The 18768-nt window shown below is 36.0% G+C and overlaps 1 protein-coding gene across 4 annotated transcripts in view; it reads right to left on the minus strand.

The window, feature by feature from the left end:
- Fhos (Formin homology 2 domain containing) overlaps positions 1-18768 on the minus strand; it is a 124902-nt gene that overhangs the window by 92316 nt on the left and 13818 nt on the right. For all 4 annotated transcript variants that reach the window (XM_036361927.2, XM_036361929.2, XM_070111910.1 and 1 more), the window contains exons 2-4: positions 18670-18723; positions 13467-17653; positions 13241-13307 (exon numbers count right to left, since the gene is read on the minus strand). In XM_036361927.2, the coding sequence (XP_036217820.2) occupies positions 13241-13307; positions 13467-17653; positions 18670-18723 (4308 nt within the window). The remainder of the gene's footprint in view (positions 1-13240; positions 13308-13466; positions 17654-18669; positions 18724-18768) is intronic.

Here is an 18768-nt window from a genome sequence, read left to right on the forward strand (position 1 = left end):
TGAGGATACTTGAGTGGAATAAAAATTAGAAACTAATTTAAAAATTTTATCAAAAAACCGGTGTTACCCACGCTAGGATTAAAACGAGAAGGATTTGTATTTTGAAATGAAATGTGATGCGCAAAAAAATATAAGATGAAATATAATCGATTTACTGTTAACTTTTTTCCAAAAGTCGATACTTTTTTCTGTCATCGATTATTTTGCTTAGAGCCAGAAAATCGTAAAATTTAAAAATAGTCAATTTATTGTTATGTTTTTTAATCGAGAGCTTTTTCTTGTCATCGATTATTTCTCTCAAGCTATTTTCGAATTTATAAAATGAAATTAACTTACGAACACTTAAAATAAGAAAACGTTGTTCTATCCAGCTTTTTTTTCAGAAAAATATTACTGAGATACATACCATCTGCACCGATAAGAGAGTTCTTAATACTGAATTCTGTAGTGTGCAACCATGCCGTGGAGTTATTAAGATGGTTTGTATGAAGACCGGGTTAATAGAACAAAAACACCTTTGAGATCTTTCATGAAATAATCGAGTAATCGTCGTCATTATTTTAGAGAATCAAAACTATCGATAACGACGAAATCGATATTTCGTTTGCTTTAGGCCAAGAGGTGTAAACTCGGCAGCATTTCTCATTTTTGGGGAATGTTGTTTATAAACAAAAATATCATCTATATATTTTAGTCTATTATAATACTTGGGGCCAAGTCAGACTTAATATCATATTATGCCAAGCACTTAATTTGATTAAGATGGGAATAGAAGTCATTATATTAGGTAACTGAGTAAATTTAAGAAATTTTTTAAAGTTTATTCAAACTATGCTATGTATGAATGCGAAAAGGGAATATTATTTTCGAAATTTTGTTGAAATCGATGAAACAGTTTTGAAAAGAGATAATGTCACACAGCATAAAAAAATTCATGGATGACGAGTGTGAAACTCGAATGTATAAATATTTAGAGTAAAATTTGACAGCTCTTGCACTATTTGTAAGATTCATTTATAATAATTTACTTCTATATATGTTGACAAGTACCGCTTTATGAGGTCGTTTCATCCATTTATAAATCAAGCGTATGAAATGCAATTTTTTCACAAAGTTTTAACGAAAAAGTTCCAGTGGGTTATGTGATACACATATATATGTATAGATTACTTGTATATCAGTAAAAGAGCTGAGCCAAACACACTTTTAAGAATTTCGATACAAAATATTTGACTCCTTAGTGAAACCCTATACGAAAATTTTTTTTTTTGTTTATATATATAGAAAATGCCTCGAATTTCTACTCGTTTCCTTATTTTGTTTCATATTTTATAAACTTAGAAAGAACCGTTATGTGAGTAAAACTCAAAATTTTTTAAAAACTGTGCGTTCCAGTTGGACTAATGACAACAAGACTGCTTATTAGTCGACCTAAACCAATAACACCAACAAAAATCAAATAAACAACCTCCAAAACTATTTCTAGGGGGTGGTATTAACCGGCTTCCAAGCCAACATTTACATATGATTTTCACACAACCTTTGTGGAACGCAACGAAAATCAAAGAGCGCTTTGTGGACTGCATAATACAAACGCGCTCTTTTGTCTAACAACGCGCTTTGAAAGAGAGACACGCATTTTCTTTTATCTTTCTCGCTTTCTTGCTTCCACAGGTCGACTTTGCTGCTATTGTTTTTGTTTTCTTTCTATTTACTTCGTTTCGCTAGTGTCTGCGCTAGCAACTTGTACTTTTATGCGCTACTAGAAATGTTGTTGTTGCTATCAGTTGGATGTTGTTGTTGTTTAATTGGCATACATTGAGCTAAAAATAGTTTGACGTGTGCCACAGGTAGTTTTTTGATTGAACGTCTTCGAGCCTCTGGCAGGCAGAGCAACAGGAGCAACAACAACAACATCAATAATAATAGCAACAACGGCGTGCTCACTTCGCTTTATCTCACCTTGCCACAAGAAGTGTAGCATGCACCATATGTATATACAGCCATCTTAACTTCACTCCCCTCTCTTCCGCGCTTTGGTCATCCAGGTGTTATCCAATGCCGCGCCGTCCATAGCCCAGGCACGCATGCTCACACGCCCGCTGCCACTTTCCGCACGGCATTAGTGCGCGCAAAATCGTATTATTATTAAATAGTAAAGTGTTTTAAAAATAGCCAAGACCGGCAGCCGCGGCGACGATGAGCAAGCGCAATTCAATGATTGCACCTCAATGTTGTTGTTGTTGTAACTGATGTTGTTGCAGCCAAAGCTTTTGCCGATGTGAAGTTTGGCGGCGCAAGAGCATGCAGCGGCGATAAAGACAATGTAGAGACGTATATACACACACATACAGACACATATGCATTATAGGTATATGCGTGTGTACATAAAACATGCTGCATGCGGTTCGCTGCTGTTGCACGCTGAGTATTGCACTCGACTCGGTTGATTACATGTTGTGTTCTTGTTGTTGTTATTGTAACTGCGGTCGGGTGCAGGGTATTGGTGCTATTGCCAATATGTATGTTTGGTCTTGTTGCTGTTGTTGGCGGCTGTTAAGTCGAAGGAGTAGCCAAATTACGGCCAAATGTGTCGTAAGGTAGAATTTTATGCGAAACGGATTCAACACGAAGTCAGTTGATCCAAAACAGAATACAACAACAACAACACATTTAAATATATGCGTTTTTGTATGTATGTGTGTGCAAGCGTGCATTTATTTGCATACGAACTAGCGCTGATATAACAAAGTAACAAACTAGTTACCCGGCACAGCGGCGCACTATTTTTAGCTGAAGCTGTGTTCTTTGCTACATTTTGGTTCGGAAAGAAAATTGACTCTTTAAAAGTTTGATTTTGTTTATTTGCTGGCGGGTTCGCGTCATGCATTGATAGGCAACTTGCTTCAAAGTCAATGTATGCAACCATTATAAGCTTAGACTTGGTCTATATATGTAGGTACATGGGGATATGGTGTGCGTGTGCATATGTAAAGCAATTATTTTTAAGTAAGACTGGGCAGAATGGGTGTTGCACTAATAAAATAATTGTAATGATTTATTCCGCCTCCTTTAAATGCCTGACAATTGAGAAAAGTTATGCCGACATAAAGTGCAACATAGATAGAATACACAACAACAACACAAAAGAAAAGATCAAATATTTGACGGCCCAATTTTTTCGCTGGTTTAAAAATCGATGACAACCTCGACTAGCGAGAATTAAATAGATATTGCAACATTTTATAAAGACAAACGTTAATAGCAAAGATTTAAAATGAAATATTGAAGCAACATATGATTAGGAAAACAAGAAGTAGCATAAACTTATTAAATAATATCCTCCACTGCTGGAGTTTAAAATTGTTAGTTAATTAAAAATAGATCGTTTATTTCCAAAGCAAAAGTACTTATTACAATAATTCATATTTCGAAACAAGAGTTACAGAATTTGAAACTCTGTTCTATACGCAACTTCTCTACTCATTGCAATAGACCTATTTGAACTATGCTCTCTTTTTACAAAAAAATAGAAAAACGTGCGAAAGCAAAAAAAATTTTGTTCAATTAAGAGGCCATCTGTTAAGTGGTGCAATCGTTTGCTATTATATATTTTTAATTATGCCAGTTTATACCAGTTGTTTGTTCGATTGGACTAAAGTTTTTTCGAATCGTAGTCTAGATATTATAAAAAAAATTACTCAAATTATAAACTCAGTATTATAGTGTTATTTCATCCCAATTAAAATTTTTAAATTTTTGAACATTTTTTTAATTTTGCTAAACATTTGTATTGAAAAATACCCTGGAAAAAGAAATATGTCCGTAAGGCTACTCGAAAAACAAGTTCTCGTGAAATTTTCAAATATTAATCTTTGATAACAAAAATGGTATTAGTGGCTAAATTGATTATCATTTTTCACGAATTAAGGGATATACTCAGTACGAAATTTTAAAAAAAATTATTTATTTCATATTTCGGTAGGTTATACCTTAATGAATAACATACTAAAATTTGATTAACACCTCAAATAGTTTTCGAATTACAGGCTTCTAAAGTGTAGCTTCTGCACGTTCTATATATGTAAGTAGTTCTCCATATAAAGACCTACCAGTTTTTTGATCTCATTAAAACTTTAATTTTAGCAGATCAAACATTATCAAAATTTTGTATGAAATGCTATTTTTTTTTAAAACGCCACCATTTTGTAAATTTTTGATATTTTTATGGCTGTAGGTCATTGTACGAACAATATCTAGTAGAGAATTTTTTTAAAGTTTCATCCACGGAAATGGTCCGAATCAGTGCAGCAGTGGAGGATTTTTTTAGCGCCATCGAAGTTCGCGAGCAACAAAAAAATATTTGATTTTTTCTTCAAAAATGTTACTTAAAATATGTATAGATTAGAGCTTTGGTATTCGACTAATAGACTAACCGGATTAGCCGGATAGGGCAATATTCGAACAATAATATTCGGTTTGTACTCTACGGATAGTCGTAAGTTGTCGACTATTCGAATAGTAAGCGTTCATTGAAAAACAAAAACAAACAGAAAAAATAAAAAGCTGCCTGGATTTCAAATTGAATATTCGAAAATTCGGTTTTAAGGTTTTTCGAATATTTTTAAAAGCCCTACTATAGATATACCCTTAAAATTTGAAAGTTATTTTGTACAGTATTTTTCTTTGTAATTTCCAAAAATCGGCTTTTTTACGCTGTCACAGTAGATGTGCTACATACTGAATCCCTCATGGATTTGTAAGACGGGTATCATCCTTTTGAAAATATTCCTACCTTCATTACTGATCTCTTAAATACCTTTCATTTGATACCGATATTGTAATACTGCATTTGCTTTATTAATATGTTAAAATAAAAATTTTTAACTGGCAACACTTATCAAAAATAGATTTAAGGTAAATATTTCTCAATATTTTTAAACCCATTTATGGTGCAACATTAAAGTATTATTTTAATTTTAAAAATTTAATCGAACCTTTTTAAATTAGATGGCAACCATTTAGCTGTTTTTACTTTAATGTATTCTACTATTAAACCTAATAATTAATATGCATTTAAATGAAATTTTCACATGCGTACAGAAGACCAGTTTTTTAACATGAACGTGACGGGCTTCAATGGCGTTGCATTCGATCGATGAAGTTTCATTCCAAAATCGTTCAGCAACTTCACAAAAAAAAATTATTTTCTCATAAATTATTCCAAAAATATATTTTTTCTAAACAAATATCTATATATTATATGTATACTCTAAACTTTTTTTTAAAGAAAGTTTACGTAAAAGCCCTTCAAGTGACAATCATGGTTTTTATTGAAAATTGTAAAACAATTACATATATACTACCTTGCAAATTTTATACTAAAAGCAAACAGGTGAAGAGTTCACCTCACACTACATTACTTGCCACATCAAGTCGCCGCCACACCCAAATCACTTTACGACCCGAAAATAAATACAATCTTATCACTGCAAATCTTATACAAGTATTATCTTACGGAGGAGACTTTTGTTTACTTTACAAGCGCAACGGATAATCAATTATATCAAATTAATTTACATGTCTTTAAGGTTGTAATAAAAAAATGCCTGCCACCGATTTAACAGCCAGCAGAGGCAAAAACACACACATATACGGACATATAACAGCACTTCAATTTAAACGCGAACCGCAAATATGAAACCGCCAGAAGTAATAAAAACTGCAGCAATCTCAGCACGTCAATCAGAAGCTGTGACCAAATCAAGCATTGGCGCAACCGCCAGCGCAACCACCTTCGTAACTAAAACTCTGAAGTGTAAGTGTGCATATGTATGGGGGCCTACATTGATGCGACTCGCCCTCGTAATGCGCGCGCTGACAGCAACAACAACACTTGTGGGTTAAAAATGCAATTCTATGTGGATGCATATGTTCATATGTTCATATATTTATATATGTCTGTACTTGTATATGGATGTTTGCATGTATGTGCTTATGAAATAAACTCAAGAATGAAAGAATTGTCTAAATTGAAAGGCGAGTAATCGCAACACCTACACCTCAATTCGCCATAGCAGATTTGCAGATTTAAGTAGACGCAGTTTACAGTATGCGATCTCACATGCGAGCGCATACACACCACACACATACCACACACACTTATGTACACTTAGAATAATGTCTGCAGCAATGAAAAATACCAAAATTGCATTGTTGCATACCTCTTAGTTGTTGCTGTTGCTATTGTTTTTGCAGCGTCTCTTATTGCTGGCTTTTGATGACTATTGGCTGATGGCTGGCTGTTGGCGGCGACTGATGGCCATTTGGCTGACTACAGCACCAGCAATTCAGTGTCTGACTATGCGCCTAACTGCCGGCTTCGTTGGCTGGCTGGCTGCCGCACTGACTGGGAGGTGTGGAGTCGAGTGAGTCACAACAAAAAATTAGTCACAGACAAAACGACGAATGTTATCTGTATTTTTTCTCAAATTTTGCTTTGTTGCTGTTGTTGTTGCTTTTTTTCTTTTCTTCAGCAACAGCTTCAAAGCAAGTCACAGCTGAAACGGCACAGTCAGTCACTGACTGCCAGTGGCAGCAGCTAAAACAACAAATATGATAGTTTTATAAAATATCGAATAGCTGTGCACATATCTACACTTAATTCAGTGCGAATGAAGTCGTAATGTACCCAGCAGTATGGCAAAAGCGCTAGCAACTAGTTTCTTCAGTAGTATAAAGCGGTTTTTTAAGAATCTTTAGGAGGCTCTCTACCTTCGGAGTCAACTAGAACTTTTCGGTTCAATATTCGGAAAATCGCATTTTCAAAAAAACAACTGTAGCGCATTTTATCAAAAAATCGAAAAAATTAGAGAAATTAAGCAATCTATGGACATTCTCTTTATTTCAATATCTGTCATAAAAAGTTATTATGAAACAATTACTAAAATTTTAATGCTGTCATAGACTCTGTTTTCGCTTTGCGGCTCGTCCCTTCTTCTCTCTACAAACTGTGGAAAATATATTTTACTCATTTGCGACATTTTTTTACCGGTGTTAAATATTTTACGCTCTCGTCACCAATATCTCTTTAATTTTATTAATAGGTGTATGGAAGCCAAAGTTGCTATCAAACTCAGAGAACCTGTATTCTTACTGGTGGAAATAGAAATTAAGTGCCTTAGGCAATTTTAAATGACAACAAAACGCTTTGTCGATCTTATTCAGGAGTTCTATTTTTATGGCTTCACAAAAGTTAAAATGAAAGTGGAAGCCTCACTCTTAAACGCACAAGGTGTATTTAAGGTATTTTTTTCAAAAACCATCTGTGGAAGTGCAAAGAACATAAGCTCCTGGCATACTGGATATATCATACACATAATCAATAATGTTACCAATAAATTCAACGATTTATAAAAGTCAACAAAACTGAACTGTTTCCAGCGATGCCATAAACAGAAACAATCTTCGGCTCACTCTCGTGAGCAATAACAATCAACGTATGTCTATTTTTATATTAACGTAAAATTGGTGCAGACTTTGTTCCACTTGGTATCTGAGAGAGTGGTTCTCTAAACTTTTATAAATTACTTCAATATGAGATGAGATGTGTACTCGTCCCATTCGGACTAGTTTTAGGATTCCGTACAAGTCATGAATTTTTCTACAGTACATCGTGTATGTATGTATATTTGTACTTGTTGTGAGTAACATGCCAGAATAAATGCCGCCAACAAATGTAAATAATTTTATATATGTATATTTATTGTGGTTGTATTCATGAAACATTGCTTCGCTTGATGCAATAATATTTTCTCTTTACATGATGTTGTTGTAGATGCTACATATATGTACATATGTTACATAAATACATACCTATGTAATTTATGAAAAATGATGTGAAGTTTATCTATTTAACGCGAAATGATGTAATGAATATTTGTAATTATTTGATAATATCTTAAAGTAATGACCTTGATTACTTTATTTGCACGAGGATATAAGCACAAATAATCAAAGAAAAAAAGAGCTGTAACTCAGAAAAAAATAGTTTACTTTAAAAAAAAAACAAGGAGTACACTCATGCTACCCGCCGAGTCTGCAAGACTCCATATGAATTCATAATATAGTTGTTGTTGGCATTTCATATTAAAATTATGTTTATTTATTCATTCAATTTTTTTTAGAATACACAGCGCTTTCACGATAAACGCTCCTTGCATGAGTTGAATTCTCCAGAATATCGGGAAATGACGGTGCGTTAAACTGACTTAAATGACCGAATGCATTCGGTTGTTACAAGCGAGGCGTGATGAATGAATGCCTTTTTAATTTATGCGGCAAGTGCCGACTTTGTCTGCATATTTATCATACGTTTGGTGTTTTTATGTTCCTTTGCCAAGTTTTTATAGTTAATATTTTATTTCATATTTATTTATGAATGTTAACGAACGGCTGTATAAACCGTATTAATATATCTGCATATACCATATATAATAGGTAAATATATAAGAATTTTTTAAGTATATTTATATGCTCATGCTTTTTTCAACATTACTTGGGTACTTTTTATTTTTCTTCGAGATGGTGTATACTAAGCGCCCACTTACATTCGTGGAATTTATTGAAAATTGCTTGCTTGAATTGTTTGCGTAATAAAGAAACTTGTGAAAAAGTCTTTTGATAATGCCCGAATTCTCGTTAAAGTGTTGCGTGCAAAATTTTAAACTCCATTCTCCTAAATGAGTGTAATATAATGGAATTTATCTTTTACCAACTTCTGCATAACGAAGTTTTCTTTATAACAAATTAATGTCCAGAATACTACACTTTCTTTAAATTTTCAGTATGTTTTGATCTTCTTATAACAAATTTTCTTCTGCGATCATAATTCGAATTTTCATGCGTTTCAAAATCTCCCTATAACGAATTTTATTTCGTAAATTTTCTACAAGACTATGAGCTTTGCAATTTAAAATGATTTTTTTTTTTATTTGAGTTATAAAATTCAAAAGAATAAACCTAATTTGTCTAATAATTCAACCGTTCATATCTTTTAAACGATTAGGTTTACGAAAGAAATTAGAGACCATTTTCTAGAGCATTCAATTTCCTACCAAATCCATGAAACGAGATATTTTTTCAAGTAGGTGGAAGCGATATATCAATTTTTCATCTGATAATAAGGAACAAAAAGAAAGTTAGACTGAGGACCTTCCCGTTAGTACTCATACGTGGAGAGCTTTTCTCTACCAACCAATCTTTCAAAGCACGAAACAAAAAAAATATTCGTTTGTTTTGACTCACCCTAATGTATATAGACTTTTTAAATAGATTTTAAAAACTGCACACTGGAAATAATATAAATAGCTATAAATTTAGTTTAATGGTAGAAGCGTAGAAAAAATTAGGTGCAGCCCAATTTTCTTCAGCATCAACAAAAAAAAAACGGGAAACGAACAGTATGTTTTGACATACTTTTACTAAAGAAGTGACAACAATGATATAATTATAAAGAATTTTGTATAAATTTGTTATTTTTTGTGCAAAAAAATTCGAAATGTTCTTAAATAAGTTGAAAAGAGTGATGCGAAAAATTGAGGTTAATCAACTTGAACGAACCACATTCTTTTACAACTTTTGTGGAATTTGCATGTGAATTGCAAATTAACATTTGTAAATAAATTAAAATACATATTTACAAAAACATACACACATATGTTATGTAAGATTGATTTCTTGTTTTTGGAAACATTAAAGTCAAAATGCCGACAGTTTACCGCGTCAATATTACCAAAGCGGATATTTGTACTACATGAAAATACATATATATGTACATATAAATATTTTTGTTTTTATACCCTGGACAGGGTATATTAAATCTGCACGAAGTTTGTAACACCCAGAAGCAAACGTCGTAGATCCTATAAAAATTTATATCAAATTGATCAGCCAGCTGAGTTGATTTAGCCATGTCCGACATCGAACCACTATAGCATATAGCTGCCATACAAACTGAATGATCAAAATTAAGTTTTTGTGTGGAAAAGTTATTCAGTATTTAACAAGATATGTTCAAATTTGACATGGCTTCTTGCCTAAGCTAACAGTACAATCTCCAAATTAAAATCAAGTTCTTGTATGGAAATTTTTATTTGTGAAGGGCATTATAGCTTCGGTGAAACCGAAGTTGATGTTATTTCTTGTTACTTCAGCAGATTAAATATAGATACATATATGTTTTTATGTATTCTACTTTTACTAAATTTAATCAAAGCACATAAAAGTTCAGAGTACATTCAACTTTTTAATCATTTTAATTTAAATCATTCTTCAATTTTATTGCAAGCATCTTTACATTTCATTTTTAATGCTCATATAAATATATATTTACACATATAAAATGACTAACTAAATTATTGTACAGTGTATGAACATATATGCGACATATGTATGTATGTGATAACATGGCTATAAAATAGAGAAGTTAAGTGTCAAACTTGATTGCTGCAAAACAACAAAAAAAAGCAAGAAATGAAAATTTCGCAATAAACAATTCAAGGAAATCGAAAAGCACACGTCTGCAAATATTTCACTTTAATTCACTTCAATTCGCTCTATAATTGAATCACTCGACGTCGAAGAGCTTGCGAAAAAATACGCGCTGCTAAAAGTGAGGCAGAAGCAGCGGCGCCGTAAACCCCACCGCTGCTATGTGTGAATCATATTTGGAGATCTACAAGCAGCACCACACAGCTACACATAAAACAACTGCACGCACATTCAGTGAGTATTTACCGCACAGCGCTGAAACTCTTTGACCTTTGCCAATTGTTTGTGGCACATTTCTTCTAAATTTATACACCATCTCTACTGCTGTAGTTGTTTCAATTTTTATTTTGTTTTGCGACAAATCTGGCAATTTTTTGCTCAGCTCAATTAATTTCTTTCATTTAAGTGATTTTCGTTGCTGCTAGCAAATGCATAAAGCATCCTTCTAACAATTTACACACATACAAACGTTCATATGTATGCATGTGTGTTTACTTGTCTGCTTATTGTTAATAATCGCTTGAATTTCGTGTTGTTATATTTTGACAGATTTATTTATGCTTATAATATTTGGCGACAAATTGGCACAAAGCCAAAGTTTTTGTATTTGGTTATTGTTGTTTTTGTACAATTATACATACATGTAGATTATAGAAGTGGTGGAAAGCCACCTGTTTCACTTCGAAAAGAGCAAATGGGTATCAATATACACTGCAGACTTATATTAATATAAATACATATACAAAAAGCTAAATTTTTTTTATTTTGTTACATACATTTCCTTTATATGTTTTTGAATTTACATGATATGTATATATACTTAAAATTTGATTTTTATGTGCATTTCAACATTTGTTTTATTAAAGTAATACACAGTACTAACAGTAACACACCAATATTTAAAACTATTACTCAACTATCTACCCTTCATTATCACGTAATTTACATTAATAATTGTAGTCAGCTGAAATTACGACACTTAAAGACAAGTAGAATCACAAAGTTATCCTTTCTACTGCTATAAAATGTTTATTTATCACAAGAGTTGCGAAGGAGATTGCAACACTTGAGTCCTTTCGCACTTTAAGACACTACAACACCCTCTGTCAGTTAATTCTATAATTTTTACTCACTGATCTCATTTTACCGGATTTTTTTTTTTCAAATCAAAAAATAGTTCATCATATTATGTTATATTCACTTTTCGTAAACAATTCTTTCTCCTCCTATACTCCATCTGCTATTACCGAATTTCACTACCATCATATTTTGCTATCCCACATTTTGCTAAAACGGAGGTATCTTTCATTCGCCACCCTACTGGCACGCTATACCCTATTTGACCTCTGCTTTACAGTCTAAAACTTTGATCTATACTAGCTGTTTGTTCGCTAAGTGGCTTTCTAAAATTTAGTGAATCCCAGAGAACTATCCTTTTCATATATAATATAGTAATAGTCGTATACAGTAGTATTAAGAGCTTTGCTGGAAACACTAGCGTATAACCTCTATAATATTTTAAATTATGGGTGTAAAAAGTGTTAAAAACAGCGGTATAGAGAAATCGAGAATAATATAGAGCGAAAAATCTCATCCATTTATATAAAATAATTGTCTGTCTTCATAAAGTAAAATTTGAACTAAATACTTCTTGTGTAAATTATGCATAATTTCTTAGCTGTCATAAATTTAGAACTCTGAAAATTCGAAAATATTAAGAATATTAGGAATTTTTTTCATTTTTTGAATGCGGGTACTCTATAAGGTCCATTCCCGTCGAACAAAAAAAAATAATTTCAAATATAACCAGTCCTTTTGCAGTTCAATTTCCTGACATTGGTAACTTTTTTAAGCTATTTTAACTTTAGACGTTGGACGCTACTTTCTGGTGCAGACGAGAATAGTATATATTGAATTTTTTACATGTCCTTATCCATTGCCTTAATATACTTAATATATTTTCTTTCTTCGTAAATGGAAATTTATGTCAAGATCCATTCGGGTTTTGGGGTAGTACCATTTAATTTAACAAAGACTATGGCTCATTTCGAAACTGTACGGCCCCAAACAGATTTTTTACCATCCCATTACCTAAAGCTAGTCGGTTTTCTAAATTCTAAATCTGAGAGCACTGTTCAAAAGCTGGATGATTTTTGAATATGGGAGCTGAAACATATGCGGTTTTGCAATACCTAGTTTTTAGGCTGCCAATTTGCTATTTGCTATGTTTTCAATTACGGATCAGAAATATTAGGAGTAAAAATCGAAAGAAGACTCGAGGTTGGTACGAGAAAAAAATTACCGAGCCTTGGGTGATATATCTACATAAAACCGCTATATCCGTTTTATGAATAATTATCCATTCAATGGTTCGAATGCTATAATGAATATGAGACAAAAAGTTCTTCAGAACGAATACTCGAATATTACACATTTCTATTAAAGTCATATTCTTATGGTCTCAGTAGCTCGTTTCTCCCGAAAAAATCAGTGAAATATTAAAACCAACCTAGGTAGCTTTAATGGCTAAATATTTTTTTAAAGCGATTAATCAAATAGTTCTTCAACTAATTAAATCAATCGTGCTATTCAGCATCTCATATTTAAAGTTAATGAGCCACTTTCGGATCAACCGTCAAAACTTTTAATGAACGTCAAAAATAAAAATAACAAGAAAATCTCCACTTACCATTTTTCGTTCATAAACAGCCGGTGGTTGTGTCGCGCTTCCATTTCCATAATTATCACATTCATCCCTAATAACAAAAATAATAATATATAAATAAATGTGGAAACCAAAGTAGAATGGAAAAATTTTAATAAAAAGATGTTTCATACACAAATACAAAAGCTTCTCACCACTCACACACACACACACACACACACACAATGCTCAATGCTCGATCGTCACTCACCTATCCATGCGTTGAATGACCGGCATTTGCGCTGTGCTATCATGTATGCGCACTTGATCGGGTGTAATCTCCTCTATAAAGAGATTACGGTTCGCCGGCACTGTAGCAAAGCTATTGCTCCCATCTAAGAAGATCGGACTTAATGGACGACACGAACCACCTAAAAGCTCATCAATGTTTTGATGACGTGAAATGAAAAGCTTTTCACCACACATTGTCTTCCCATATGGTGTGTAGTAATCAGCTGCTTGTTGTGATTGTTGTTGCTGCTGGTGATAGTAAGGTGGTTGTGGTGAGTTGGCTGTCGTTGCTGCATTCGACGACTGCTGAGCGTATTGGGGCTGATAGTAGTGATTCACTTGAACTTTCGATATTGGAATGTTATCGTAAGGGGATTTGCACTGATTTAGATTGAGCGTTGGTGTTTGTTTGAGTGGCAGCTGTTGTGGCAGTTCTTGCTCAAGGTCGACGGGACTGGCGCATTGTCCCAGCGGCGGCGGTCGCTCTGAATATTCGAAATTGAATGAATTACTTAGCTCGGTGCCAAAAGTTTGTTGTTGCGCCCCAGTTAGCTGACCGTTATTGATACGTTGCACTTCTGTATCGGCGCGATCTATTCTATCTTCACCGACCGCCGCCATATCTCCATTCGGTAAGTGTCCATTTTGTGCTTGTGTCTCTTGCTCTTGGTCGTCTTGCAGCCACCAAGCCTTTTCCGTCGAATCACTGCGATAGATACGTGACCGCGCCGATGCATTTGGTTCGTCCGCTTGCTCATCGTTCTTTTGCCACCACAATGTTTCATTGGACTTATCGCGCACTAATTTTGTATTCGGCGGTTGTCTTTGCGCCTCTTTGTAATTTGACTCATCCTCATCATTTTGTTGCCACCAAGCTTTCTCACCCGACTCCACGCGTCGCACAGTGAACTGTTTTTTCATGGGTCCAGACATCCACCAGCGTTTGTCATCGGCCGCATTGTTACTGCCGCTACTTGTTGAACGCTCTACTGTTTGCGATTTACGTGCCGGTAACCTGATGGTGGCCTCAACGACCGCCTTTTCCTCATCTTGCTTTTGTTCCTTATCGGCTTCACTCAACCACCAAGGTCGCTCGCCGGACTCCACACGGCATATATTCAACTGTATCGTGCCATTTTGTTTCGGCGCACTATTTGATTTTTCCAAGCGTCCGTTACTATTACTATCGGCCTTACTATTTTCATTCGAGTCACCCCACCAGGGCTTTTCGGGCGTGCAGTGACTTCTTGCGATTTGTTTGCTATCACCATTCACTTTATAATACGACGCACTTGTTCGGCCATCACTATGATTCGTTTCATTTTGATCATTTTCATTATGCGCTTCCACCGCCTCCGTCTCTTCCTGCTCATCGTTGTTGTCACTCGTCCACCAGCTGTACTTTGCCTGGGACGATGTGTTATTATGCTCATTACAGCTTTGCGTATCTGAATTGTTGGTTAATGACTGTGTGGGCGCTGTAGTGGCCTCACTGTGATCTTCATCTTCCTGATTGAGTGTTTTCAAATCTACATCGGCCAAAGTGTCATCGTCGTCGTTGCGTAACCACCAGGCTGTCTCACCTGAGTCGATGTGTCTCAACTTGAAACGCATATCGTCTTTTTGGTGATAACCCAAAGCTGATGCTGTATCTATCTGTCGACTTGTGTCTTGCCACCAACTCGATTCGTCTTGTTCCTCCGCGGACGTAGTGGCCGTAGTCGTATAGGAATCTGTTACCGCTTCACTGGTGATCGCCGCCGTTTCGGTGACTGTTGTTTCGTGGGGGAAGTGTGTACTACTTGATTTCGTTGTTGTAGACTTGCTACAATCTGGGGATGCGTTGCTATATTTCGTCAGACTTTGCGGACTTCTCGCAGATGTCGATGTCTTATCCTCAAGGCTATCGAGGCTCGTATCGTCACAGTTACGTTTGGACGTCGAAGTGTTTGGTTCTAATTCAGCTACTATAACTGCTTTTGCTGATACTGCTTCCGTATGTGCAGGATCAGTCGTTGTCGTTGTCGTTGTGGTCGCGTTATTCGTTGGCGATGTGTTCGATTTGGTTGCTGCCGTAAGACTGCTGCCAATTAGCTGACCCGCCTCTGAATCGCCTCCCGAATTCTCGGAGCTTTCAATGAAAATCGGTTCGCTATTTACATCGCTCTGACGAGCAACAAAAAAATTTGATACCGACGACAATCTTTGCAATCGGTTAGAAGATTTCTCTTGCGAGCTGGCGAGTGGCGATCTTGAATTTGTGCGCGATGATTCAACAGCCGCTGCCGCGGACGTATCGTTTGTACCTAGCAGTGCTGGCGGTTGCTGTGCCGCCTTGCTATTTTCATCTATTCTTCGCTTCGACGACGAATCATTAGAATCACCTGTGCTGGTTGTCGCACACTTTGTCACACCCGAATTATTGACTGTGTGATCTTTATTGTGGGTGTTGGTATTCTTCTTTTTGCCATGCTTCTTGTTTGTTTTTCTTTGTTCGCTCGAGCTCTCCGCGCCGCTCGACGACGAGGCAGTGGTTGTTGAGCTGGTCGAGGTAGTGGCAGACGTTGAAGGTGTGCATGATTTGTGTGCACTATTTTTTAAATTATTATTGCTGTTGTGACGACTCAATGATGACGAGGAGGATTTTTTGGCATGACATCGTGGTCGTGTCTTATTATCACCTGTCGTACTGCTACGTCTACTCGAAGCAGCCGACACATTACTCACCTCTGAACCAGCACTCGGCGAACGTTCTTTACGCTGTGCCAAATCATTGTGTGCTTGTTGTACTGGATCTGAGTCTGTGCCGCTACTGGGTGTACGTGACTTACGTGGGCGGTCGGTGGGTCCAACATTCAAAGCGGACTTTCGAAAGTCTTTATTCGGTAGCTTTGTTGGCACATGTGTACTACTAGAGTTACTTTTAGTTGGCGACTCAGCCTTCGGCGCCGCGGGTGGTTTATTCGCATTTGTGGTGGCAGTGAGATTTTCGACGGAAGATTGTCTGGAGCTGATGCGCACAACTTTAGGTGGTGATAATTTAGACTTGCTGCTGGCGTTTGAGCGTGTACCTTTTGCTGTAGTCGTAGCTGCAGTATCCTTCTTGGGTTCTGCGCTATTGGTACTGGAAGCATTCGAAGCGGAAGACTTTGAGACAGACGACAGCGGACTGGTGCTGTAACGTAAATTTGTCGACGAATAACGGCTTTCCGTATGTGGACTGTAAGATGGCACTCGACTACTCAAACTAAAACGTGAATATCGTGTCGAATCATCGAGTCGGTCAGATTGTATTTCCTTCTCTAAAGTTTGACGCTTGCGTGTCGAACGTTGTATAGTCTTTTCAATGGTTTTTGCAATGTCCATGCGTCGTGTTCTTTGTACTGTAGTTGCGCTTCCGGGTGGCGTCGGCGATGTGGCTCTAGTAACCACCGAGATAGCCACAAACGTTTCCTCTTCCTCTTCTTCAGCGCTACTACTCTCACTTTCACTCCTTTCCACCACTATGGCTGGCTGCACGGGCTCCTCTTCTTCAATCTCCTTCTCGTTGGACTTCCTCGCTGCTGTTTCCCGCGCTCGACTAACCGAACGTGCATGAAAGTCGCTGGCAGTTAAATATGAAATGGATTTATCAGGAAGCATTGTAGGCGCCACACTAGATGCGCGTCCAGCAGTAGCACCACTACCATACCTCGAATTGTAGCTACTACTGCTGGTGGATTTGGGTGTGGACATGCGGTACGAATTGAGGCCACCGTAACCAATCTTACAACTAGTATCGACTACGGGACTAGGATCTCTTGATTTGCCACGTAGTGCACGCGAAACTGGACTTGGCTCCCGACTGCGCATGCGATTTGTAATTTCAAGTGCAGCTGGGCTTGGTTCCCGTGATGAGCCATATTTATTAAGATTACCAGTGGTTGATGAAGTATAACGCTTAAGTTGACTAGATTTTGTGCCACTGAGATCGGCAGTAGAGTCCACTACCGGTGTGGTGCGACTCGATACACTTGGTGTGTAGCGACTTGTGTATGTGGGTGTCTGCAAGCTTGAAGGTGGGTCGCGTTTTATGCGGTATGTGCCACCTGCGAAAGATGGCCGATATGTGCTTGGTGAAGCTAGTGATGTGTAGCGTGAACTGCCAATATCGTCTCGGGAAGAGTACTGAAAGTGTAATTATATTTATATTTTTATTATTTATATATATTTTTTTGCCAATAAATATAAAATAATTTCGTTTACTGCGGTAGTAAGTCTAATTATCTTTTGATAAGATGGTAGGCGTTAGCTGACAAAGTGGTGTTTCATAGCTCTCTACTCTGTGATACTTCTTTTTAAGAAGTTTAAGTTGCTTAGGTTACTCTCTCTATTTATCTCATTTATAATACTGAATTTTTTTATGTGTATGACCACATCCTTCTTGACTTATTTACTAAGGTCTGAACATGATACAAACAAGTTTGCAGCCTTCACATTTTACTTAAGTTTCCTAAAGATCATTCGTTACGAGGCCTTGTGGAACATAAAAAAGTTACCGATAAACCGCGTTGGCCTCGTTAAAAATTGTTTGGGAGAAAGAGGTGCCATTCGAGGAGCTGCAGAAGAGCTAATTGAGTGACCTTAACAATGACCGATTTTTGCTGTTATTGCTCTAAGAACCTCCCATTTATTTCTATATCAGTTTGAGGAACTCAAAAAATGGCGTTTCCGACGAAAAAGCTCATTTTCATCCCAGAAACTTTCAGGTTATCGCAAAGCTCGGACGTGAAAAGACGAAAAGAATATTAACTGAATACATATCTAAAAGCAGGTTTACAATTAAAAACATAGAAAAAAAATTGCTCGGTTGCCACCTGTTTGAAAATTGTTAGTCAACAATATTTAGAAATTAAAAACATATAAACTGAAGAAATCTTAAAATTTTAATATTATTACGAAGGGTGTAGCCACCTGTTTCAAGTTTTCAATTAATTTAACTTTTAACTATAAAATAGGTAAACATTGCAAAACGAGTGTTAAACTAAAAATGCTTATGAAAGTGTAGAACTAAAAAAATTTTTGGGACGGGTTGCCACATATATAAAATTTCAACTTCAAATATAACAATATGTGCCTCAAACTTAACACATTTATTTCGACATTGTTTAGGGAGTCTTTAATAGATAAATAATGCTACTTACGGCACTGGATCCACTCGGCTTATAGGACGACCCCAAACTAGTTTTCCATGGCGTCTGTAAAGAAAAAGAAAACTTATTAAATATTATATATGCGCAGAC

The sequence above is a fragment of the Bactrocera oleae genome, chromosome 6 (genome assembly GCF_042242935.1).
Source record: "Bactrocera oleae isolate idBacOlea1 chromosome 6, idBacOlea1, whole genome shotgun sequence".
Lineage (NCBI taxonomy): Eukaryota > Metazoa > Arthropoda > Insecta > Diptera > Tephritidae > Bactrocera > Bactrocera oleae.